Source organism: Lolium perenne, chromosome 4 (genome assembly GCF_019359855.2).
Source record: "Lolium perenne isolate Kyuss_39 chromosome 4, Kyuss_2.0, whole genome shotgun sequence".
NCBI lineage: Eukaryota > Viridiplantae > Streptophyta > Magnoliopsida > Poales > Poaceae > Lolium > Lolium perenne.
Genome location: NC_067247.2, coordinates 372232451 through 372260044, shown reverse-complemented (window position 1 = coordinate 372260044; position 27594 = coordinate 372232451). Strand labels below are relative to the sequence as shown.

The 27594-nt window shown below is 42.2% G+C and overlaps 1 protein-coding gene and 1 long non-coding RNA gene across 2 annotated transcripts in view; both read right to left on the bottom strand.

The window, feature by feature from the left end:
• LOC127321516 (uncharacterized) overlaps positions 1 to 22948 on the bottom strand; it is a 107793-nt gene extending 84845 nt beyond the window's left edge. Inside the window, exons 1-3 of the mRNA XM_051353677.2 lie at positions 22889 to 22948; positions 22703 to 22799; positions 22461 to 22537 (exon numbers count right to left, since the gene is read on the bottom strand). Of these exons, the coding sequence (XP_051209637.1) occupies positions 22461 to 22537; positions 22703 to 22799; positions 22889 to 22933 (219 nt within the window). The 5' untranslated portion in view covers positions 22934 to 22948. The remainder of the gene's footprint in view (positions 1 to 22460; positions 22538 to 22702; positions 22800 to 22888) is intronic.
• LOC139830717 (uncharacterized) lies at positions 19416 to 21556 on the bottom strand. Its single transcript, XR_011744067.1, has 3 exons — positions 21501 to 21556; positions 21237 to 21347; positions 19416 to 19538 (listed from the first exon to the last, which is right to left on the bottom strand). It is a non-coding gene; the product is annotated as an uncharacterized lncRNA (long non-coding RNA).
• Positions 22949 to 27594: the final 4646 nt, after the last annotated feature.

The following is a 27594-nucleotide window of genomic DNA, read 5'->3' as shown; positions in this document are numbered from 1 at the left end:
AAAGGCGAAGGTTGATGATCCGCGTACTGAGTTACGATGATTTGGGGTTATCCTCGACGGATGTAATTAAAAGTTGTGGCACAAGAGTACAACCTCTGCAGAGTGTTAAACATATTCGAATAGCCGTGTCCACGGTTACGGACGATTGGAAAGGCCATACTGTTTCCTTATCAGAATTTTTGATCTTAAAAAGGAATGATGAGTTGAAAGGTGATTTTGAACTTGAATCACAAATGAATTGTGGGAATGACACTAATGTTCCCACTTGAGTTAGTCTAGCAAATGATGAGTCTTTACTAAATGTTTGATTAACTAAAACTTGGCTTTATGCAAATAAACCTAGAGCTTAGCACCCCGCACTACCACTCAATAGGTAATTACTTTAGTATTAGTTTGCGAGTACTTTAAAAGTACTCATGGCTTTGCCCTAGCTATTCAAATGCTAGACTTTGAAGAGGAGCAACAGTATCAGGATGACGGACAACAGGACGTCTACGATAACTAGGATCGTCTTCTAACGTCAAGCGTTGCCTGTGGAATAGATAGTCCACTACTACTATGCTTCCGCTACTTATTTGTGATGTTGAACAATCTATTTGTGTAATATTGGATCATGTGATCCATTGTTGTAAGACAATTATGTGTTGTAATAAATGATGACTATGTACTACTTACTATTATGTCTCGCAAAAACGATCTTCCCGGGATTGCGATGTATGTTATAATAGGCATCTGGACTTAAAAATCCAGGTGTTGACAAGTTGGTATCAGAGCCATTGTTTGACCTTAGGAGACCCTAGTTAGAATGGACGTTTGACAAACTTAGTTTCAAATACAATGAAGGAAATAGTTACGAAAACATATTCACGCTCTTATCTTTGAAGATCTTTTGTAAAATAATTCATGTTCTTCCTTTAAAAGTTAATTAAAAAATTTGAACACTTGCACTTCTCTAACTTACTCATCTAATCCCTCTACAGATGGAGCTGTTCACCCAGACGGAGTTCTACCAGCTTGGGAACGGTGGCGGTCTGGTCTTCGAAAGGGACCTCTTCGCCCTGACGGAGTTTCTCGGACGCGCACCCCCGGAATTCTTCGGGGGACAGGTCAATGATCAGCCCGGAGGGGAGCTCCAATGGGTCATCATGGCTGACCTCGGCGGAAAGTCCACCTCCCTCCTGACCGACAGGATCCAGATCTCCTTCAGGGAGAACAACTGGGTCGATGGACTCGCTCGTGGGATGCAGGAAGCGCTCGCACGTCTGTGCGGGCAAAACGCGCTGGAACTCGAGAGGGAACGCTTTGAGACCTTCGCAAGGCACAACTCCCTTGGAGTGCCCCTGAGTCTGCCATCTCACCCCCAGCTGAGGCACCACGTCGAGCACCTCGACTTCATACTGAACGAGGCTCACAGCCAGCTGGATGACTCCCGCGCCCGCATCAACTTCACCCACCTCCAGCTGATCCAGCATGCCGAGACCATCAAGGTCCTCGCCAAGGAGCGTCGGACTCTTCGCCGTGAGAACGCGAAGAAGGATTACACCATCAACCGCCTCAAGGCCAGGATTGCCACGCTGAAGGAGACAGTCGAGACCCAGGCGGAGCTACTCAGGGATCTGGAAGGAGAAGGTGAGGGAGAGGACATCCAGGGGGAAGGCTACTCCTTCATGAGCAACGACAACGACTACGAGGAAGATGACGATCTGAACTTCTACCCCGTTGAGGATGAAGTAGTCCCCATCAACGTCGATGGAGAGTAGTCCCGTCTGAGCACCTGCGTCTAGTGATATGTATCGGTCCTTTGTATCCGCCCCATGTATCGTAGATTGTTGAAAGGGTTCTTCAAACCCTCCGGTTTGTAATATTGCTACCTTAATAACTATGTTGTGTGTTTAATTTTAATGCATCAAGAATTCAAGTTTTAAACTTTGTGAATTTTATCCAAAATGAGCCATAGAAATTTCCCTCTCGTCTTATGATCTATATCCCTGTTCAGATGGCACCCCCAACTCGCAATGCCAATCAGGATGCAATGATGCAGATGTTGCAAATGATGATGGCTGATAGAGAGGTTGAAAGAGCCAAAAGGCAAGCCAACATCGCTGCACTTCAACAGATTGCTCAGGGCAATTAAGGCCATGGCAACCACGACCATCCAGGGTCAAAACTGAAGAACTTCCAGAACACCAACCCACCGGTGTTTAGCAAGACGGAGGAGCCTCTTGACGCTGATGAATGGCTCCAGACAATGGAGAACAATCTTGAGGTTGCCGGAGTTGAAGACAACGAGAAGGTGTTGTTTGCCACCCACTATCTGGCAGGACCTGCACGTGCCTGGTGGACAAGTGCTCGCGCATTAAATGCGGGGCAAATGATGACTTGGGCAGATTTCAAGCTCAAGTTTAGCAAGTATCATGTGCCACCGGGCTTGATCAAGAAGATGAGGGATGAGTTCAGGGAGCTGAAGCAAGGCCGTCTAACCGTGGTAGAATACCGCGACAGATTTCTCACTCTGTCAAGGTACGCCCCGGACGAGACGGACACCACCGAGAAGAGGAAGGAAAGGTTCCTGAATGGACTGCACGATGAGATGCAGACTGTGCTGGTCAACATCCCTTTTGCTGACCTGGAAGCCCTTGTTGACTCCGCCATCCAGATGGAGGTAAAACTGAACCAAGCCAATGTGAACCGCAAGCGCCGAATGATGAATCAGAGTGGGCCTAGCAATACCCACAAGTATCGCCCTAGCTCAAGTGGAGGATTCGCCCCCAGAAACAACAAGCCACCTATGCAGCACCCACGTCTGGGTTATCAGAACCGGAGTGGAGGAAACCCCAGGCCAGGAGGCCACCCCAACAACAGCAACTACAACAACAACCACAACAACTTCAACGGCGCTCCACCCCGAGCCCCCAACCACAACAACAACACCTCCAACACTGCTCCAAGGACTGGGAGCAACGCTGTTCCCATCACCCCCAAGGACAAGTCCACCATCACTTGTTACGAGTGCGGAGTGGTGGGGCACTACTCCAACGAGTGCCCCAAGAGGATCGCCAAGACTGTCGCCAACACCTCTGGCCCTGCTCAGCAACAACGCCGTGTCGCCAACGGCAAGAAGTTCACCCCCAACAACCGAACAACCGCAGCGGCCGCCTCTTTCACATGAGTGCGGAAGAAGCTCAGGAAGCCCCAGATGTCGTGTTGGGTATGTTCTCTGTTAACTCAATACCTGCAAGAGTGTTGTTTGATTCTGGAGCATCGCATTCGTTTGTTACTTTGGATTTTGCATGCACTAGTAAGATTCAACCCATCAGTTTGAAGCATGTCATGATAGTTCAAATACCTGGTTACAACTAAAGCTAGAAAAATTTGCAAAGATGTGCCTATCATAATCCAAGAAATAGAATTTTATGCAAATCTGATTGTTCTGGGAACACAAGGATTGGAAGTAGTCCTGGGTATGGACTGGATGTCGAAACATCATGGACTGATTGATTGTGCCAAGAAGGACATCACCATGACTAGTAGCACCGGAATATTAGTTGAGCACATATCTGAAAGACTACCCCGAAAGTTTACCTGCAACCAGAGTTTAGCCAAACCCACCTTGGATCAGATCAGGGTCGTTTGTTGATACCCCGATGTGTTTCCTGAGGATCTACCCGGTATGCCCCCAGATCGGGATATCGAGTTTATTATTGAGTTAATCCCTGGAACCGGACCTATAGCCCAGAGAGCCTATAGCATGAACCCGGCAGAGTTAGTGGAACTGAAGAAGCAATTGGATGATATGCTATTCAAGGGTCTGATTCGACCAAGTGCGTCGCCTTGGAGATCACCAGTTTTGTTTGTGGACAAGAAGGATGGTGCCAATCGTTTATGTACGGATTACCGTAAGCTTAACGATGTCACCATCAAGAACAAGTACCCCTTACCGAAGATAGAAGATCTGTTTGACCAGCTTACCGGTGCCAAAGTGTTCTCGAAGATTGATCTGAGGACTGGTTACCATCAACTGAAGATTCGTGCCACCGATATACCCAAAACTGCCTTCACCACCAGATATTGATTGTATGAGTACAATGTCATGTCATTTGGTTTGACCAATGCCCCCGCTTATTTCATGAATCTCATGAATAAGATCTTTATGAACTTTCTGGATAAGTTTGTCGTTGTCTTCATCGACGACATCCTTATCTACTCCAAATCGGAAGAAGAACCTGAGCAGCATTTGGAAGTTGTCTTAGATACTGATACGTCTCCGACGTATCGATAATTTATTATGTTCCATGCCACATTATTGATGATATCTACATGTTTTATGCATACTTTATGTCATATTTATGCATTTTCCGGCACTAACCTATTAACGAGATGCCGAAGAGCCAGTTGCTGTTTTCTGCTGTTTTTGGTTTCAGAAATCCTAGTAAGGAAATATTCTCAGAATTGGACGAAATCAACGCCCAGGGGCCTATTTTTCCACGAAGCTTCCAGAAGACCGAAGATGATACGAAGTGGGGCCACGAGGCGGCCAGATGCTAGGGCGGCGTGGCCTGGCCCTTGGCCGCGCCGACCTAGCGTGTGGGGCCCCCGTGTGGCCCCCGACTCTGCCCTTCCGCCTACTTAAAGCCTTCGTCGCGAAACCCCCAGTACCGAGAGCCACGATACGGAAAACCTTACTGAGATGCCACCGCCGCCAATCCCATCTCGGGGGATTCAGGAGATCGCCTCCGGCACCCTGCCGGAGAGGGGAATCATCTCCCGGAGGACTCTACACCGCCATGGTCGCCTCCGGAGTGATGAGTGAGTAGTTCACCCCTGGACTATGGGTCCATAGCAGTAGCTAGATGGTTGTCTTCTCCTTATGTGCTTCATTGTCGGATCTTGTGAGCTGCCTAACATGATCAAGATCATCTATCTATAATGCTATATGTTGTGTTTGTTGGGATCCGATGGATAGAGAATACTATGTTATGTTGATTATCAATCTATTACCTATGTGTTGTTTATGATCTTGCATGCTCTCCGTTATTAGTAGAGGCTCTGGCCAAGTTTTTACTCTTAACTCCAAGAGGGAGTACTTATGCTCGATAGTGGGTTCATGCCTCCATTAAATCTGGGACAGTGACAGAAAGTTCTAAGGTTGTGGATGTGCTGTTGCCACTAGGGATAAAACATTGATGCTATGTCCGAGGATGTAGTTATTGATTACATTACGCACCATACTTAATGCAATTGTCTGTTGTTTGCAACTTAATACTGGAAGGGGTTCGGATGATAACCTGAAAGTGGACTTTTTAGGCATAGATGCATGCTGGATAGCGGTCTATGTACTTTGTCGTAATGCCCAATTAAATCTCACAATACTCATCATGTCATGTATGTGCATTGTCATGCCCTCTCTATTTGTCAATTGCCCAACTGTAATTTGTTCACCCAACATGCTATTTATCTTATGGGAGAGACACCTCTAGTGAACTGTGGACCCCGGTCCATTCTTTTAATCAAATACAATCTACTGCAATACTTGTTCTACTGTTCTCTGCAAACAATCACCATCCACACTATACATCTAATCCTTTGTTACAGCAAGCCGGTGAGATTGACAACCTCACTGTTTCGTTGGGGCAAAGTACTTTGGTTGTGTTGTGCAGGTTCCACGTTGGCGCCGGAATCCCTGGTGTTGCGCCGCACTACATCTCGCCGCCATCAACCTTCAACGTGCTTCTTGGCTCCTACTGGTTCGATAAACCTTGGTTTCTTACTGAGGGAAACTTACTACTGTACGCATCACACCTTCCTCTTGGGGTTCCCAACGGACGCGTGTTGAACGGAAAGACAATACGTCATCTACGCGTATCAAGCAGAATTTCTGGCGTCGTTACCGGGGAGATCAAGACACGCTGCAAGGGGAGTCTCCACCTCCAATCTCTTTACTTTGTTTTTGTCTTGCTTTACTTTTATTTACTACTTTGTTTATTGCACTAAATCAAAACACAAAAAAATTAGTTGCTAGTTTTACTTTATTTACTACCTTGTTTGCCATATTAAAAACACAAAAAAAAATTAGTTACTTGCATTTACTTTATCTAGTTTGCTTTATTTACTATTGCTAAAATGGGTACTCCTGAAAATACTAAGTTGTGTGACTTCACAAGCACAAATAATAATGATTTCTTATGCACACCTATTGCTCCACCCGCTACTACAGCGGAATTCTTTGAAATTAAACCTGCTTTACTGAATCTTGTTATGCGGGAGCAATTTTCTGGTGTTAGTTCTGATGATGCTGCTGCCCATCTCAATAATTTTGTTGAACTTTGTAAAATGCAAAAGTATAAAGATGTAGATGGTGACATAATAAAATTAAAATTGTTCCCTTTCTCACTAAGAGGAAGAGCTAAAGATTGGTTGCTATCTCTGCCTAAAAATAGTATTGATTCATGGACTAAATGCAAGGATGCTTTTATTGGTAGATATTATCCCCCTGCTAAAATTATATCTTTGAGCAGTAGCATAATGAATTTTAAGCAATTAGATACTGAGCATGTTGCACAAGCATGGGAAAGAATGAAATCTTTGGTTAAAAATTTCCCAACCCATGGACTGACTACTTGGATGATCATCCAAACCTTTTATGCAGGATTGAATTTTTCTTCGCGGAACCTGTGGGGACCCCGGACTAGCTGTCCGAAATTCCCTGTTATGTATATAGTTCACGATCCCATGATCAGTGCGCCGTGAACACATAACCGAACTGATATCAAATTACACCATCCATTACAAAGCGGAATAAGAAAATTACAATAAGGTCACATGACCAATCTTTACATAATGGCCACGAAGGGCCTAACTAAACATCGGAGTAGCGTCATCACTTCAGCAGCGCAGTAACCAAGTAATCTGCCATAACCCTACAGGCAACTGACTGGGAAGACGTTCCTAGCTCGCATAGACGTCGCCAACTCATTCTTCATCCGTCGTGTTCCTCCAAGTCTGGCCAAGTAAATAGCCAGGGACAAAGCCGTGAGTACATTTGGAATTGTACTCGCAAACCATCAAGAAAGATGCTAACAGAGCTAGCTAAAAGAGACAAGAGAGGAAGAATAGTTTCTCTTGTGGATATAGCATGTGAAAGAGAATCAGTTTCTCTTGTGGGTATAGCATGTGAAAGAGAATCAGTTTCTCTTGTGGATATAGCATCCTGACATCGCAATTGATGGAGACACTAAAGTGGTAATATGGCATCTCTATATCTTTATTGAATAAGATACTTCAAAAGATAGCTATGACATATCTATATCTTTGTTAAAGAAGATACTTCAAAAGAGTTCTTCAACATAAAACACTAGGAAGGGTCACCCAATTTTTGTTTCATTTTCCTCGACCATCTCCATATGGTCGGCACCCGCCTTTCCGTACCCTTCCGGTACATCCAACACACCCATTTCCTTTGGAAAACATTTTCTAAACCAAAACTCGACACAGCTCGGTAACGGCCATCCCAACCGTCCATGACCGCGGACGCGGCTATTCGAATAGATTTGACTCTGCAGAGTTTGCACACTTTCCCCACAAGATCCGCGAGTTTATCATGTGGGAATCATCCCTGCATATCAACTATGCCATGACAAAAACTCGGACATAGCCTTTCGCATATTTGTCTTAGCACGGGATCCTACCCTATGGAGTATGTACCTCCCCGGCTGACATGGGCATACCCTTCGGGTACCCATTATTAGTATACCTGGCTCGGCCCAATATGGAGAAGACCCAATGTGGAGAAGGCCCAACAAGGCAACCCGAAGAAGTAGTCGACTAGGACTCTTGTAAAACCCTAGGCTGGTTGCATATATAAAGCTAGCCAGGGCACCCGAAATAAGGAGGCCAACATATAGACATAGAGATAGACAACATAGCTCCGCCTACGGCGACACCATGTAAACATATTATGATCATATACTGGATTGCTAGCAGCACGTGGGGATCCTCCACCGAGGGGACCCGAAGCTGGGTACGTCGTGTGCCTAATCTCGACCCCGGAATCTCCATCGTCGCTCTTTCCCGAAACCCTAGTCTACAATACGTAGGCATTGCCGAGGTGATCCCTCGTCAATTGGCGCCGTCTGTGGGGAATCGCGACGACTGGATTTTGTAATTCGGGCGAGATCATCATCAACAAATATCGACGAGGTCGCATCTGGTCATCTCATCTACGTCATCCCGTGAGATTTCTTCATCAACATCCAAGAAGCAGCGGATGGACATCGGCTGGTCGTATATGATTATACGGAGACGTCAACGCCGCGCAAGCAGCAAATCAACTAGAAGAAAATCCTTGGCACGGCGGCCTATCGCTTCCGTACCATCAAGTTCGTAATCGGTGCTATATCCAACTCATGGTGCCGTACGCAGTGAAAGTACAAAAAAAAAAAGAGGCATGACGATTGAAGCAGCACGCGTACAGGAAGGGAAGCGATACATGCATGGCCAAGTGCATGCGTTCTTGGATTTGACCCGAATTATTTATTGATCCTACTCTCTCTGCTTGATTACACATCCAGCTATTTATTCTACTTCGTATCTAACTATACATACATATATGTTATTTATGTTTACAAGATCGGATCAGTTTCAATCAAGAGAAGCTTCAGAGCACAAAATGATGCGTTCGGGACTCAACGCCAACATCATCTTCGGTGGCAGGAAAATCATCTATAGTCAAAATCTACCTACAACTACAAGACCTACAGAGCTATGAGGTAGCTTCAGCAACATAGCTTCGCTTCACTCCGGAAGAATATGAGACCCGCCAACGCGCACCCGATGTCTTGCACCCGTTTTCACGAACTCGACAGCGGATACTCGATATCAGAAACTCGCCATCAGACAGAAAAATCACCAGGTGCTATATTTCCTAATTACCACTTGCAAAATATATTTGGCCAAATATTTTCGGCATGTACTATTATTTGCGTACAGTTTTTTTGCGCCGTAATATGACTGCAGATTGGGAATATGTTTCTATAACTTGGTGCGTTGACCCCGTCGACATCACGAACTCAACATCGAGCACAACCTTCACCCGGGGGCTCGCTCGCCGCCAACTCGACAATTCACTCCTCCATACCGACTACTTCCACCATGCCGATTATTTTCAGCTAAATTCCGCATGGTTCCACTATATTAGCTGTGTCCACTTCGTCGACTCCATTCGCTAGACGACCTGCTTCCACGTTGGTTCCGCACTACCCGAAGGAAAAAAAGCTAAGTGTTCATCTTCAAATCATCAATTATTATTTACTTTCGCCACACCCGAGTACTCGAATACTCGGGTGTTGCACCATTACATTATTACAGAAAACTCACCCCGATACGGGGGCTACGCTATTACTTCTCTACCACAAATATACTCGGTTATTTGGTGAATTTATTTTCCTTCGGCTCTGGATATATTTTCTCCGGCTCAGTGGGACTATTTTCTTCGACTTAGTGGATTTATCTTCTTCGGAGTAGTGGATTTATTTTCTTCGGCTTGCTGGATTGGTTTTCTTCGGGTGATTATTGGTTCATTATTATACAATATTACCCGATGCGTTTCCGGCACAATGGACTAATCTTCTATGGTTATTACTGGAATTATTTTTTTCGGCTCAATGGATTCATCCTCTATGATATCAACGGATTCATCTTCTATGGTTATTACTGAAACTATTTTCTTCGGATTAATGGATTCATCCTCTATGATATCAACAGATTCATCTTTTATGGTTATTACTGGATTCTTCGGGTCAATTGATTCATCCTCTATGATATCGGCGGATTCCTCTTCAATATATGCTCTATATTTAATGGCGTAATCTTCAATATGGATTCATCTCAAATACTTCATCTTGGATTCATCTTCATGGACTCATATTAGATTATTGACAATGGCTTCATCCTAAATGGCTTCACCTTATATGACGCTGCGATTACGTCAAATTCTTTCGACATCATGGCTAACACTCGGGGGCTCGACCATGACTTCGCCTCGGGTCGCAACTGCGACACAGCATCTAAGTAACAATCATAACGTCACCCAGCAGTGCTCGGGGGCTCGGTTATTTCTTCATCAACAATTTGGCGGCATCTATTATCGCTATTTGGTGGTTTCTACTTCGGTTCGACTTATTCTATGCAGTCGAAGACTTCATCACACGTCTACTCCATCGTACCCAATAAGCTAAGTGTTCCTTTATTTTACACAAAGTTGATTATCACTTACTTTTGCCGCACCCGACGCTCGGGGGCTGCGCGACATATATTCACTTTACATATCATTGAATCTGAGCATCTAACACCGCATGCGAAAAAGAAAGTCAAGGAAAAGATAGAAAAAGTTTGTCTATTTGTGCAGGAGAGGACCCGACGAAATTGTCTATAAAGAAAAAAAAAACTCGACAATATTTTCTTCAAGGAGGAACCCGAAGAAATTATCCTCAATGAGGACCCGAAGTATTTTCCTTAAGGAGGATCCGAAGTATTTTCCTTAAGGAGGATCCGAAGAATTGTCCTTAAGGAGGACCCGAAGAATTATCTTCAAGGAGGTGCCGAAGAATTACCTTCAAGGAGGTCCCGAAGAATTATCCTCAAGGTGGTCTCGAAGAATTATCTTCAGGGAGGACCCGAAATTTTTTCTCAGGGAAGACCCGAAGAATTGTCCTCAAAGAGGACCCGAAGAAATTTTCCTGAAGGAGGAACTTGACGAAATTTTCATCAAGAAGGGAAAAAAAAAGGGGGGTGGACAAATCTTCGGGTTCATTGACTCGTCATATTGTTCCGAGCAAGAGCATCGGTGATGTACCCGACAATATAGAAGAACCAATATATCCGGCTGTCTAATCAAGCCCGAGAAAAATATAGAAGAACCCGCAAAATGGGTCATTGCATCAGCCGAACAAGGCACTCGACAATATATTCTCAGAACGCCAAAGTTGCGAACAATTTCTGAATGCCGCAAAACTTTGCGAAGGTAAGACCCCAGATCCGTTCTGCTGGGCGTGGCATCGCCGAAGACTGCGCTCTGCTACTTTTATCCGTATCAACAGATACGAAGAAAAATCCTAACGGACGCGTTAGGTACCCGATAAACATGACTGGGACTCGACAGAATGGTAAGACCTTAAGCGGCACCTGTCGAGTTAGCACCAGTATCCCGAGATCATGTCCAGGGACGTGATCTTGAAGTAGGTTTTTGCGGATTGCCACTAGAGCAGTTAACTAGTACCTGATCCGTCAGATGAACTAGCCCCAATTACCATTATCCCTGTACAATATAGATATGGATGTCAAATAAAAATAGCAACGGCCTGGAGTCGATAAAAAGAGGGGATGCGCCCAGAAATATAGTCAAGTTCTTTATCGAGTAGTACAACTTGAGCCTATGCCTAGGTGCAAGCACCTGCCCATAGGCTCGGGGGCTACTTTTATCGAGAGTATTGTTCACCCTCCCAATAAGATACAAGAAAGAGGAAAAATTGTGGAGTCAATTACAAGCAAGTTGAGCCTACACCCAAGTGCAAACACTTAGCTGTAGCCTCGGGGGCTACTCCCATCGGGAGCGCTGATCGCGCACCCGATAGAAAGATAACTTCGACAGCATCTACGGCAATTAAAGTTTGTAGACTCAACTCGATTCTACGACTCGAGTGGAGCCTACTCCCATCGGGAGCACATGGATTTCATCAAGTCTTCCAGAAATATAGTTAAGTTCTTCATCGAGTAGTACAACTTGAGTCTATGCCCAAGTGCAAACACTTGCCCATAGACTCGGGGGCTACTCCCATCGGGAGCGCTGTCGCGCACCCGATAATTTCAAGAATCGTCGACATCATCTACGCTACACATGATCTACGACATGGACCTCGCCTTGTATTTCTTCGACTTCGGAGATGGTTATGCTTGGAGTTTCTACGCAAGTCTTCGACTTCCCTATAAACTCGGGGGCTACTGACATGGGCATACCCTTCGGGTACCCATTATTAGTATACCTGGCTCGGCCCAATATGGAGAAGACCCAATGTGGAGAAGGCCCAACAAGGCAACCCGAAGAAGTAGTCGACTAGGACTCTTGTAAAACCCTAGGCTGGTTGCATATATAAAGCTAGCCAGGGCACCCGAAATAAGGAGGCCAACATATAGACATAGAGATAGACAACATAGCTCCGCCTATGGCGACACCATGTAAACATATTATGATCATATACTGGATTGCTAGCAGCACGTAGGGATCCTCCACCGAGGGGACCCGAAGCTGGGTACGTCGTGTGCCTAATCTCGACCCCGGAATCTCCATCGTCGCTCTTTCCCGAAACCCTAGTCTACAATACGTAGGCATTGCCGAGGTGATCCCTCGTCACCGGCACCGTGGCAGCTCACCTCACTTTGAGCGTGGCTCCACCGCCAAGCCAGGAGACCCATAGTGTCTTCCGGACGAGTCAGCCCCGAAGGCCTCCCGTTATACTATTGTCTCCACCAACGACAATCCGGATTCAGGGGTAACCTTACCCTTATATAGTTGTGCGGTGTCCCATGTTAAGAAGAACAAACTACGAGCTAAGCCCCGTGCCCATGTTGGGGTAATGTGGTTGCGCGATTTAGTTATTCCGGGCGAATACAAAGAATCGTGTGTCGTTTTTCTCAAAAACCCAAGTCACACACACACTTTCCTCTTTCCAACCATCTTTGTCAAGATCATTTCCTTTCATAAACCATACACTTGGGTAAGGTCGACTCACCCAAGGTTTTCTCAAAAATTTTACAACAAGGTAAACCTTGAGGGGTTCCCAACCTAAAGTTTCAGGAGTTGAACTAGTATAGCACTATGGCCGAGATGAGAGTCATCATGCCATAGACGAGGTATGAAGGGGGTAGTGAAGTGGATCATACTTGCTTAAGGTAAGCATGTATTATGACAACACAAGGAGGAATATACTTTCAGATTTGTGGTGCTAACTACACAATTTAGATAGTGGAGTGTCACTATCCAACATATTCTCCAATATGGTACACGGCATACTTCTCTCAAGTTGAGAATACACTAAGATCATGACATTGATACCTCTATACTACAAAGGGGGTGGGTGTGATGTAAGTTATTTTCTTGAGATGAATGCATGCTCAAGTTGGGCATACATGATAACCAAGGGGAATAGCACGGCCATGATGCCATGTATCCCAAAATCATAAGACAAAGGTGGAGTATCACCACTAGGGAGTACCCCCCCCCCCTTGGAAACACACATAGATGACATAAATAGAGAGAATAACACACATAGAATTCAAGGTGCTTTGGACATCAACAAATGACATCCAACTAGTCACCAAAACAGAGATCAAAAGATGGCTTGCCTTGGCTTATTTGTCCCTGGACTTCTTCAACTCCATCAAAATAAGAATTCCCACAATACAATAAAATCCTTGTCCGAACCACTTCTTCTTCTTCTCCGGAATCGTTCGCATCTACGCCGGAAAATATAAAAGGAACACAATCAACACATTGTACCAACATAATAAACATGCAACAATCAACAATCAATAGCTAACCATTTTACTAAGGGCTAACATATTTATTGATTACACAAAGCATTTAAAAGAAAACCCGTTTTAATTACCTAGTAGAGAAACGAGTGCATCACAACTTAGCAATTGCCTCTCTCGGTTATCACCATGGTATAAACCAATTATCCCCTGGTATATAACATCATAAAGAGGACAAGTGCATTAGTTTGGCATCCCAAACATTCACAAAACAGTTTCAAACATTTTTTTGGAAAAGTAGAAAACAATTTTCCTAACTTAGTTTGCTCACATAACACAACATCCAACATAGGAGGCAAACCATATTCCACATCAATTGAAAACTTAAGCAAAACAATAGAACTTGGTTAAGTTGCAAAGGTTTTGTTTTGCAAGCATAAATCAAAGGTTGCCCAATTCTAATAAAAAGAGTTGGTCAAGGGTTTTAATTAAACCAACAAGTTTTGGTCCAACAATGCATGTCACACATATACCTTAATAACAGTAACAAATATGCATGAACAGAGACTAATAATATTTTTCCTAGATGGCCAGTACTAATACAAGACTAGCCCAATTGGAATCACCCAAAAATATAAAACCTACAATTTTAGGAATTTCTTTGAATCTGACTGTACAGAAAAAAAGATCTGTAAGCCATAAATCGTAGAAAAATCCTAAAAATATGAGGCCACTGGCATTTGAAAGGTAATTTAACAGAGATGCATACACAATTGGATTTGGGTTCAAATTGTTCTTGAAACTCTCACAAATGGATTGACAAGGTTACTGCATGTTTTCACCATTTGCTCTAACTATGGAGTTGCAGAACAGATAAAGGTTTGAAACTTGTTTGAGATGATTAAGAAAACATTCAGTAATCCTACCGAATTGGAATCACTCAATTAGGTTCAAAAATGGATTTTTGATGATTTAAAAGCTAACAGCCATGTCTGCAGAATACACAGAAAAAGTTTAATTCACCAAAAATCATACACAAATCAAAAAAATATGAGGTCTGCGGCATCTGAAAGATATTGAATAGGTGGTTCTTACTCAGTTGGTTTCATTCAAAAATTCGTTTCCAAGCTCCTGGTTTAATTCGACAAAGTCAGATCTGACCAGATTTTGATCTGTGAACCATTTCAGTTTCAGGAGGTCAATCGAAGTGAAACCAACGCCAAAATGAAGGAACTGAATAGGGCTTTCACCCACAGTTGAGTTTGCTCAAAAAGGTTTTGTAAAACGGGAGAAATCTAACAAACAGTGATTCTGCATGTTTGCAGAACTTTATTTACCATGCAAATCCGTAACGAATTTGAGGATGAGACCAACGCCAAGTTGTAGATCTTTTTAATACCTATCTGCGGAAATTTGAATCACTCGATTTGGATCTGCACACAAGATTTGGCGGATTTTACAAGTTCGTACCAGAATCTGAAACAGCAAGATTACAGAAATTACTGCAGGGATTTGGACGAACTTTGCTCAAGAACTTCAGATCTGAGGATTGCTCAACCTTCTCCATGCTTGGACCAACATGCACCTGCATCAAGATCCAATCTTAGCAATGGAGGAAGAAGAAATAGAGAGGGATTCAGCTAGGGTTAGGGGAGAAGAGAGTGAGAGAGATGCTCTCATGGTGAGGGGAAGCTTGAGGGAGGAGGGGAGCAGCATCTTGGCCGGTTTTCATGGCCATGGCCGGCCATGCAAGCAAGGAGGAGCAGCAGCTCGTGGGAGAAGGAGGGGAGGGAGTGGGTGTGAGTGGAGAGAGCAAAAATGAGAGCAAAGGGGGAGGTGGCCGGCCAAGGCGGGGTTTATATAGAGGGAGGGAGTGATGGCAGCCCCTTATTTGATTGGCCAAGGTGGGTGGCTGCCCATTTATTTGTTGGGGTAGTTGGGAGGCAAGGCTTGCAAGAGAAGAAAATGAGGAGGAGGGGCTGGCCGAATTTCAAGTCATGGCCGGCTCCTTTCTTGTCATGAGCAAGTGAGAAATGTGAGAGAGAGGCACAACATCAATGTGTATAGGCCAAGACATGATGTTGAGGAGATAATGTCCATGAGTGATTTGGATGATGATAAGTATAGGATTAGATACATAAAGATAGAAAGGAGTGTGAGGGTGGCATGTGCCATGTGCCATGAGAATAATCTCCACCACTTTGGTTGAGACCAACTTATGATGAAGAGAGCTCCCAAGGTATAATTGATGAATAAAAGATCTCATTTGAATTTAGAATTGAAAAGATTGAGATTGACCACATGCAACAATGCATGAGTGTCCCAAGATAGAGGGGATGGTGATGGTGGCTTAGTCCATGATAGAGCCAGATTAAGAGAGATGGTGAGTGAAGTATTCATATATTCACAAAGATGAATATATTGACATAAATTATCAATTTATGAGGTCAAGGTGATGATGGAAAAGAATGGAGGATTGGGATGGGTATGATGGAATATAAGTTGCTCTTCAAATAAGAGGTCAATTGGGAGTGATTTGAAAGTATCAAATGATCATCCATTTGATCAAGAATTGGAGGATGGAGGGGATTCAATGTGGTAGATCAAAGAGATACACAAGATGTGCAAGAGTTGTCATTTGAAATAGAACTTATTTGAAAAGTATTTGAAACACCTCAATTGTCTAGGGACAATTGGGAATGAACTCAAGTGGAATGAAATCTGAAAGTGTTGAGATAAAACTAGTTGGAACATATGAGTTCAAAATATTCTACTTGCTTTCTCAAGTAAAGTAGAGTTTTCTCACACTTAAAAATAAACAAGAAATTGTATAGATGCCATAACAAGCCTTTTTGTAAAAAGGAAATCAACTCTTCCTAGGACACACATGTGTTTTATTAGGTGAGTTGTTTGTTTTACCACTAGAGGTGTTGTTCTTTGAAGTAGCTCAAGACAAAACTCAACAAGCAAAACAAGACAATACATCTACCAACAGATCAAAGCAATTCATATTAACAGACAGATCAAGGCAATTCATCTAATTAGTCTTAAGAAAAAGTTTTTGTTCCCCCTGATTTTTGCATTAAGGACAATTAATCAAGGTTGAAAAAGTTGGGGTGTTACAGATCTTCCACCCTTAAAATAATCTCGTCCCGAGATTACTGAGCGCAGAAATAGAGGGGTTGTGAAACTTAACGAAATTTAGACTCCATTCTTCTGTAGACGTGCCGTTGTAGAGAAGGTCGCAACTTCAGCTTCTGAGAGACACGGTAGATTTTCTGCCGAGGGCAAGCTTTGTGAAGAGGTTGACTACTCCATGAAGGTGTTAGATCCGTAGTTTTCTTGACGGTCCTAGAGGAGGTTCAAGACTATGGGATGGCTAGTGCACCCAACGGTGCTTGAGCAGGGTTGAAAACCTTTTAGAGTTAGCTTAAAAGTTTAGTGGAAGACGAAGTCTTCCACCCTTAAAATTGTTCATCGGGGAGGGGGTTTTGAAAACTCTAAGCTTCGGCCACGGGTCTTGTCGGGCGCTTTTTGGAGAAGTCATTGATCTCTCGCCTTGAGTCGAACATCTTCAGAGGACGTTGTGCAGTCCATGGCTTCAAGAGGCGTTAGTGTAGTCCCACGTTTCCAACGGTGTGTTAGAAAGGTTTAAAATGTTAGGGTTAGCTCCAACTTTTAGTGGAAGACGAAGTCTTCCACCCTTAAGATTTTTCATCGGGCTTTCGGAAAAACTCAGAGCTTCTGCCTTGCGGTCCTGTCGGGGGCTTCTGAAGAAGTCGTCGATCTTCCTTGTTCAGTTGAAGAATCTTCGGGGGCGACGTGCAGACCACAACTTCAAGAGGCACTCACGGTGTTAACTAAACCATAGAGGACGCGCGGTGAGTTAGTAAGTTGAAGAAAAGCCTAGTTGGTATCCATATGAAGCCGCAACAGAGGGCGTCGAAGACAATTTTCAGCTTGCGGGTTGGTGCTGACTTACAATAGTTGGTGAGCGGGTAAGTTGCACCTAGTCTTGAGTTCTTGAGGTATCTTCAGGAGTCTTCACTTGATGAGGATCAGATGAACCATGTGATGTAGCTCGGCTTTGACGTTATTGTTCTCTCAGCTTGTTAGATGGTGTGTTAGAGGGTGGTTTCAAGAAGATATCCTCGAGGTTAGCGCGATTTGTACTCCAAGGTTAGACCAAGTTAGTAGGTCTTCTCGCAGAGGTGCAGTCATTCTTGAAGGTAGGGCTTCTTCTTTCCTGGCATAGTGGAGATGCTCCAGCTGATCTTGAAAGTAGTCGGCGTAGATAGGGGTCTGAGTTAGTTTCCCCGATAGTTGAAAAACAACTGCTAACGGGTTTAGAGTTAGAGTCTTTTGTTAATCTACCCAACTAACTAGCAGTTAGCAATACATCGGCAATGCAAACTTTAATCCTATCATTGCCGGTGACACCCATACAACCATAACCAGAGACAAAATACCACTAACAGAGGCTACTGGTATTTTTCCTAGATGCACAGTAACAAAACAAGATCAACACAATTGGAATCATTCAAAAATATTTATTTTTCAATTTTTGAGACTCAAAATACTAACCAGAATCAGTGATCAAGTTTTATTTATTAAAAATCGCACAAAAATCCTAGAAATACAAGGTCAGTGGCATCTGAAAGATAATTTCATACTGGTTCTATTGCAATTGGAATCACATCAATCGGAGCTACCAAACTATTTTTATTAGCAAAACTATACACTGGCAGATTTCCATTTTTAATTTCTGTTTTACAAATTTCAAACAATTAAAAAGGGTGGGAACGTCTAAATAGCAAGACATACATGCACACAGCAAATAGATACAAACACTCAAGGCAGCACACTAGGGAACTACAAGCAATCATCAAACCAGACATGGTACTCTAAGTACCCAGAAATTCCTAATGCGCAGGGGTGGCTCAATCAAAGCGATTGAGTTTGTCCTATCCATCCTATAGGTTTAGGGCTGGTCGCATATGTTGATGTCTTCATACCGCCGGCATCAGCTTCAACTTGAATCCTTGTAGTAGTTGGTGGTGAAGGGCCCGGGTGTTGAGTCGTTGCGGTTGAGGCAGAGGAGAAAACTGTGTAGAACTTCTAGTCCTGACATCCCGGAAACATGAGGTCTTCGAAGAGGTAGTTGTTAAGGTGCTCCCGAAGTCGAGATGTTCTCGTGGCTGGCCTAAAAATTACTAGTCAAGAAACTGAGGACTTGATCCCTGACGACTGCAAAAATTGCAAGCCCATGGAGGAACAAGGTCAGATCTTTGACATACTTTGGTGAAACCCAAAGACATGATGTTATCATCCCTAAATGAGCACGACTAAGTCGGCATCCAACCTTCAATAGTTGTCGTTGGGGATACGTGAGACTTCATAAAAGGTTGATCTATCTTCGAGTTCGAGTCTCCGGTCTGAGTTGGGGACATCGTCCAACATGTAGGTTTGAAGGGGATGAGAAAATAGAGCAAGAATTTTCAAACCTTTTTATAAAGCGGAGAGATAAGAATTTAGAAGCTTTGAATAAATAAGAGGAGTAGAAGCTATGCTTCCGACTAAAGAAAGAATTTGTTCTGTAAATAGTTTTTCCCAAGTACTTGTTTCCTAACTAACGTCCATGCTAACTAAGGTCTCCTACAGTCAGGATAGCTCTGATACCAGCTCTGTGGGGACCCCGGACTAGCTGTCCGAAATTCCCTGTTATGTATACAGTTCATGATCCCATGATCAGTGCGCCGTGAACACATAACCGAACTGATATCAAATTACACCATCCATTACAAAGCGGAATAAGAAAATTACAATAAGGTCACATGACCAATCTTTACATAATGGCCACGAAGGGCCTAACTAAACATCGGAGTAGCGTCATCACTTCAGCAGCGCAGTACCCAAGTCATCTGCCATAACCCTACAGGCAACTGATTGGGAAGACGTTCCTAGCTCGCATAGACGTCGCCAACTCCTTCTTCATCCGTCGTGTTCCTCCAAGTCTGGCCAAGTAAATAGCCAGGGACAAAGCCGTGAGTACATTTGGAATTGTACTCGCAAACCATCAAGAAAGATGCTAACAGAGCTAGCTAAAAGAGACAAGAGAGGAAGAATAGTTTCTCTTGTGGATATAGCATGTGAAAGAGAATCAGTTTCTCTTGTGGGTATAGCATGTGAAAGAGAATCAGTTTCTCTTGTGGATATAGCATCCTGACATCGCAATTGATGGAGACACTAAAGTGGTAATATGGCATCTCTATATCTTTATTGAAGAAGATACTTCAAAAGATAGCTATGACATATCTATATCTTTGTTAAAGAAGATACTTCAAAAGAGTTCTTCAACATAAAACACTAGGAAGTGTCACCCAATTTTTGTTTCATTTTCCTCGACCATCTCCATATGGTCGGCACCCGCCTTTCCGTACCCTTCCGGTACATCCAACACACCCATTTCCTTTGGAAAACATTTTCTAAACCAAAACTCGACACAGCTCGGTAACGGCCATCCCAACCGTCCATGACCGCGGACGCGGCTATTCGAATAGATTTGACTCTGCAGAGTTTGCACACTTTCCCCACAAGATCCGCGAGTTTATCATGTGGGCATCATCCCTGCATTTCAACTATGCCATGACAAAAACTCGGACATAGCCTTTCGCATATTCGTCTTAGCACGGGATCCTACCCTATGGAGTATGTATCTCCCCGGCACCGTGGCAGCTCACCTCACTTTGAGCGTGGCTCCACCGCCAAGCCAGGAGACCCATAGTGTCTTCCGGACGAGTCAGCCCCGAAGGCCTCCCGTTATACTATTGTCTCCACCAACGACAATCCGGATTCAGGGGTAACCTTACCCTTATATAGTTGTGCGGTGTCCCATGTTAAGAAGAACAAACTACGAGCTAAGCCCCGTGCCCATGTTGGGGTAATGTGGTTGCGCGATTTAGTTGTTCCGGGCGAATACAAAGAATCGTGTGTCGTTTTTCTCAAAAACCCAAGTCACACACACACTTTCCTCTTTCCAACCATCTTTGTCAAGATCATTTCCTTTCATAAACCATACACTTGGGTAAGGTCGACTCACCCAAGGTTTTCTCAAAACTTTTACAACAAGGTAAACCTTGAGGGGTTCCCAACCTAAAGTTTCAGGAGTTGAACTAGTATAGCACTATGGCCGAGATGAGAGTCATCATGCCATAGACGAGGTATGAAGGGGGTAGTGAAGTGGATCATACTTGCTTAAGGTAAGCATGTATTATGACAACACAAGGAGGAATATACTTTCAGATTTGTGGTGCTAACTACACAATTTAGATAGTGGAGTGTCACTATCCAACATATTCTCCAATATGGTACACGGCATACTTCTCTCAAGTTGAGAATACACCAAGATCATGACATTGATACCTCTATACTACAAAGGGGGTGGGTGTGATGTAAGTTATTTTCTTGAGATGAATGCATGCTCAAGTTGGGCATACATGATAACCAAGGGGAATAGCACGGCCATGATGCCATGTATCCCAAAATCATAAGACAAAGGTGGAGTATCACCACTAGGGAGTACCCCCCCCCCCTTGGAAACACACATAGATGACATAAATAGAGAGAATAACACACATAGAATTCAAGGTGCTTTGGACATCAACAAATGACATCCAACTAGTCACCAAAACAGAGATCAAAAGATGGCTTGCCTTGGCTTATTTGTCCCTGGACTTCTTCAACTCCATCAAAATAAGAATTCCCACAATACAATAAAATCCTTGTCCGAACCACTTCTTCTTCTTCTCCGGAATCGTTCGCATCTATCACCGGAAAATATAAAAGGAACACAATCAACACATTGTACCAACATAATAAACATGCAACAATCAACAATCAATAGCTAACCATTTTACTAAGGGCTAACATATTTATTGATTACACAAAGCATTTAAAAGAAAACCCGTTTTAATTACCAAGTAGAGAAACGAGTGCATCACAACTTAGCAATTGCCTCTCTCGGTTATCACCATGGTATAAACCAATTATCCACTGGTATATAACATCATAAAGAGGACAAGTGCATTAGTTTGGCATCCCAAACATTCACAAAACAGTTTCAAACATTTTTTGGAAAAGTAGAAAACAATTTTCCTAACTTAGTTTGCTCACATAACACAACATCCAACATAGGAGGCAAACCATATTCCACATCAATTGAAAACTTAAGCAAAACAATAGAACTTGGTTAAGTTGCAAAGGTTTTGTTTTGCAAGCATAAATCAAAGGTTGCCCAATTCTAATAAAAAGAGTTGGTCAAGGGTTTTAATTAAACCAACAAGTTTTGGTCCAACAATGCATGTCACACATATACCTTACTAACAGTAACAAATATGCACGAACAGAGACTAATAATATTTTTCCTAGATGGCCAGTACTAATACAAGACTAGCCCAATTGGAATCACCCAAAAATATAAAACCTACAATTTTAGGAATTTCTTTGAATCTGACTGTACAGAAAACAAGATCTGTAAGCCATAAATCGTAGAAAAATCCTAAAAATATGAGTCCACTGGCATTTGAAAGGTAATTTAACAGAGATGCATACACAATTGGATTTGGGTTCAAATTGTTCCTGAAACTCTCACAAATGGATTGACAAGATTACTGCATGTTTTCACCATTTGCTCTAACTATGGAGTTGCAGAACAGATAAAGGTTTGAAACTTGTTTGAGATTATTAAGAAAACATTCAGTAATCCTACCGAATTGGAATCACTCAATTAGGTTCAAAAATGGATTTTTGATGATTTAAAAGCTAACAGCCATGTCTGCAGAACACACAGAAAAAGTTTAATTCACCAAAAATCATACACAAATCAAAAAAATATGAGGTCTGCGGCATCTGAAAGGTATTGAATAGGTGGTTCTTACCCAGTTGGTTTCATTCAAAAATTCGTCTCCAAGCTCCTGGTTTAATTCGACAAAGTCAGATCTGACCAGATATTGATCTGTGAACCATTTCAGTTTCAGGATGTCAATCGAAGTGAAACCAACGCCAAGATGAAGGAACTGAAGAGGGCTTTCACCCACAGTTGAGTTTGCCCAAAAAGGTTTTGTAAAACGGGAGAAATCTAGCAAACAGTGATTCTGCATGTTTGCAGAACTTTATTTACCATGCACAATCCGAAACGAATTTGAGGATGAGACCAATGCCAAGTTGTAGATCTTTTTAATACCTATCTGCGGAACTTTGAATCGCTCGATTTGGATCTGCACACAAGATTTGGCGGATTTTACAAGTTCGTACCAGAATCTGAAACAGCAAGATTACAGAAATTACTGCAGGGATTTGGACGAACTTTGCTCAAGAACTTCAGATCTGAGGATTGCTCAACCTTCTCCATGCTTGGACCAACATGCACCTGCATCAAGATCCAATCTTAGCAATGGAGGAAGAAGAAATAGAGAGGGATTCAGCTAGGGTTAGGGGAGAAGAGAGTGAGAGAGATGCTCTCATGGTGAGGGGAAGCTTGAGGGAGGAGGGGAGCAGCATCTTGGCCGGTTTTCATGGCCATGGCCGGCCATGCAAGCAAGGAGGAGCAGCAGCTCGTCGGAGAAGGAGGGGAGGGAGTGGGTGTGAGTGGAGAGAGCAAAAATGAGAGCAAAGGGGGAGGTGGCCGGCCAAGGAGGGGTTTATATAGAGGGAGGGAGTGATGGCAGCCCCTTATTTGATTGGCCAAGGTGGGTGGCTGCCGATTTATTTGTTGGGGTAGTTGGGAGGCAAGGCTTGCAAGAGAAGAAAATGAGGAGGAGGGGCTGGCCGAATTTCAAGTCATGGCCGGCTCCTTTCTTGTCATGAGAAAGTGAGAAATGTGAGAGAGAGGCACAACATCAATGTGTATAGGCCAAGACATGATGTTGAGGAGATAATGTCCATGAGTGATTTGGATGATGATAAGTATAGGATTAGATACATAAAGATAGAAAGGAGTGTGAGGGTGGCATGTGCCATGTGCCATGAGAATAATCTCCACCACTTTGGTTGAGACCAACTTATGATGAAGAGAGCTCCCAAGGTATAATTGATGAATAAAAGATCTCATTTGAATTTAGAATTGAAAAGATTGAGATTGACCACATGCAACAATGCATGAGTGTCCCAAGATAGAGGGGATGGTGATGGTGGCTTAGTCCATGATAGAGCCAGATTAAGAGAGATGGTGAGTGAAGTATTCATATATTCACAAAGATGAATATATTGACATAAATTATCAATTTATGAGGTCAAGGTGATGATGGAAAAGAATGGAGGATTGGGATGGGTATGATGGAATATAAGTTGCTCTTCAAATAAGAGGTCAATTGGGAGTGATTTGAAAGTATCAAATGATCATCCATTTGATCAAGAATTGGAGGATGGAGGGGATTCAATGTGGTAGATCAAAGAGATACACAAGATGTGCAAGAGTTGTCATTTGAAATAGAACTTATTTGAAAAGTATTTGAAACACCTCAATTGTCTAGGGACAATTGGGAATGAACTCAAGTGGAATGAAATCTGAAAGTGTTGAGATAAAACTAGTTGGAACATATGAGTTCAAAATATTCTACTTGCTTTCTCAAGTAAAGTAGAGTTTTCTCAAACTTAAAAATAAACAAGAAATGGTATAGATGCCATAACAAGCCTTTTTGTAAAAAGGAAATCAACTCTTCCTAGGACACACATGTGTTTTATTAGGTGAGTTGTTTGTTTTACCACTAGAGGTGTTGTTCTTTGAAGTAGCTCAAGACAAAACTCAACAAGCAAAACAAGACAATACATCTACCAACAGATCAAAGCAATTCATATTAACAGACAGATCAAGGCAATTCATCTAATTAGTCTTAAGAAAAAGTTTTTGTTCCCCCTGATTTTTGCATTAAGGACAATTAATCAAGGTTGAAAAAGTTGGGGTGTTACAGAACCTATTGGATTCAGCTGCTGGAGGTACCTTTATGTCCATCACTTTGGGGGCGACAACAAAGCTTCTTGATGATATGATGATTAATTACTTTGAATGGCAAACAGAAAGAGCTCCACAAGGTAAGAAGGTAAATTCTGTTGAAGAAACCTCTTCCTTGAGTGATAAGATTGATGATATTATGTCTATGCTTGTGAGTGGTAGGACAAATGTTGATCCTAATAATGTTCCGTTAGCTTCATTGGTTGCTCAAGAAGAACATGTTGATGTAAACTACATTAAAAATAATAATTTCAACAACAATGCTTATCGGAACAATTCTAGTAACAACTATAGGCCATATCCTTATAATAATGGTAACGGTTATGGTAATTCTTATGGTAATTCTTACAACAATAATAGGAGTGTACCCTCTGGTCTTGAAGCTATGCTTAAAGAATTTATTAGTACACAAACTGCTTTTAACAAATCTGTTGAAGAAAAGCTTGGGAAAATTGATATACTTGCTTCTAAAGTTGATAGTCTTGCTGATGATGTTGATCTTTTGAAATTGAAAGTTATGCCTAATAGGGATAATGAAAATAAAATTGTTACTACAGCAAATGCCATACAAGTTAAAATTAATGAGAATATAAGATTAATGGCTGAACTGCACGCTAGGTGGGAAAGAGAAGAAAATGAAAAACTAGCTAAAGAAGATAATATAGCTAAAGTTTGGACTATTACCACCACTAGTAATGCTAATGCTACACATGTTGCTGCACCTCCTACTAATAATGGTAAAAGAATTAGTGTAGGCAATGTTTCCACTTCTAATGCAAAGCGCGAAAAACTGCCTGAAACTGCTAAAACTGCTGAAACTGCATGTGATAAAACTGCTGAAATTTTTTCAACATTGGGGACAATGATCCCATTGCTTTAGATTATAATGCTTTGGATTTTTATGATTGTCATATCTCTGAAGTTATAAAGTTCTTACAAAAACTTGCTAAGAGTCCTAATGCTAGTGCTATAAATTTGGCTTTCACGAAACATATTACAAATGCTCTCATAAAAGCTAGAGAAGAGAAACTAGAACGCGAAACTTCTATTCCTAGGAAGCTAGAGGATGGTTGGGAGCCCATCATTAAGATGAAGGTCAATGACTTTGGTTGTAATGCTTTATGTGATCTTGGTGCAAGTATTTCCGTTATGCCTAAGAAAATCTATAATATGCTTGACTTGCCACCATTGAAAAACTGTTATTTAGATGTTAATCTTTTCTGATAACTCTACGAAGAAACCTTTGGGGAGAGTTGATAATGTTCGTATTATGGTTAACAATTGTTGCCTGCCAAAACCCTGCATAGTGCATACGATTGTGTTGTATTTTTGCTCCAAATAATTAAATAACATATTTTGAAAGTAATACTAGAAATCACCTGGTAAATATATCCACGTGTATTGTATTCGGTCGTATCCGAGATATTCATGTTCACATCATCACCTTGTCCCCGTTGATTTTGTTGTCTTGGATATTGAATGCAATGCATCTTGTCCCATTATATTGGGAAGACCTTTTCTTCGAACTGTTTGTGCTATCATTGATATGAAGGAAGGTAATATTAAATATCAATTTCCTCTAAAGAAAGGTATGGAACACTTCCCTAGAAAGAGAATAAAGTTACCTTTTGATTCTATTATTAGAACAAATTATGATGTTGATGCTTCATCTCTTGATAACACTTGATGCACACTTTCTGCGCCTAGCTGAAAGGCGTTAAAGAAAAGCGCTTATGGGAGACAACCCATGTTTTTACTACAGTATTTTTGTTTTATATTTGAGTCTTGGAAGTTGTTACTACTGTAGCAACCTCTCCTTATCTTAGTTTTATTGCATTGTTGTGCCAAGTAAAGTCTCTAATAGAAGGATGATACTAGATTTGGATTACTGCACAGAAACAGATTTCTTTGCTATCACGAATCTGTGTCTAATTCTCTGTAGGTAACTCCGAAAATTATGCCAATTTACGTGAGTGATCCTCAGATATGTACGCAACTTTCATTAGTTTTAAGTTTTCTCATCTGAGCAAGTCTGGTGCCTCTTAAAAATACGTCTTTACGAACTGTTCTGTTTTGACAGATTCTGCCTTTTATTTCGCATTGCCTGTTTTGCCATGCTTGATGGATTTTTCGATTGCATTGACTTTCAGTAGCTTTGTACAATGTCCAGAAGTGTAAAAAATGATTGTGTCACCTCTGAATATGTAAATTTTGATTGTGAACTAACCCTCTAATGAGTTTGTTTCGAGTTTGGTGTGGAGGAAGTTTTCAAGGATCAAGAGAGGAGGATGATACAACATGATCAAGGAGAGTGAAAGCTCTAAGCTTGGGGATGCCCCGGTGGTTCACCCCTGCATATATCAAGAAGACTCAAGCGTCTAAGCTTGGGGATGCCCAAGGCATCCCCTTCTTCATCGACAACATTATCAGGTTCCTCCCCTGAAACTATATTTTTATTCCATCACATCTTATGTACTTTGCTTGGAGCGTATGATTGTTTTTGTTTTTGTTTTGTTTGAATAAAATGGATCCTAGCATTCATTGTGTGGGAGAGAGACACGCTCCGCTGTTGCATATGGACAAATATGTCCTTAGGCTTTACTCATAGTATTCATGGCGAAAGTTTCTTCTTCGTTAAATTGTTATATGGTTGGAATTGGAAAATGATACATGTAGTAGTTGCTAAAATGTCTTGGATAATGTGATACTTGGCAATTGTTGTGCTCATGTTTAAGCTCTTGCATCATATACTTTGCACATATTAATGAAGAAATACATAGAGCATGCTAAAATTTGGTTTGCATAATTGATCTCTCTAAGGTCTAGATAATTTCTAGTATTGAGTTTGAACAACAAGGAATACGGTGTAGAGTCTTATAATGTTTATAATATGTCTTTTATGTGAGTTTTGCTGCACCGCTTCATCCTTGTGTTTGTTTCAAATAAACCTTGCTAGCCTAAGCCTTGTATCGAGAGGGAATACTTCTCATGCATCCAAAATCCTTGAGCCAACCACTATGCCATTTGTGTCCACCATACCTACCTACTACATGGTATTTCTC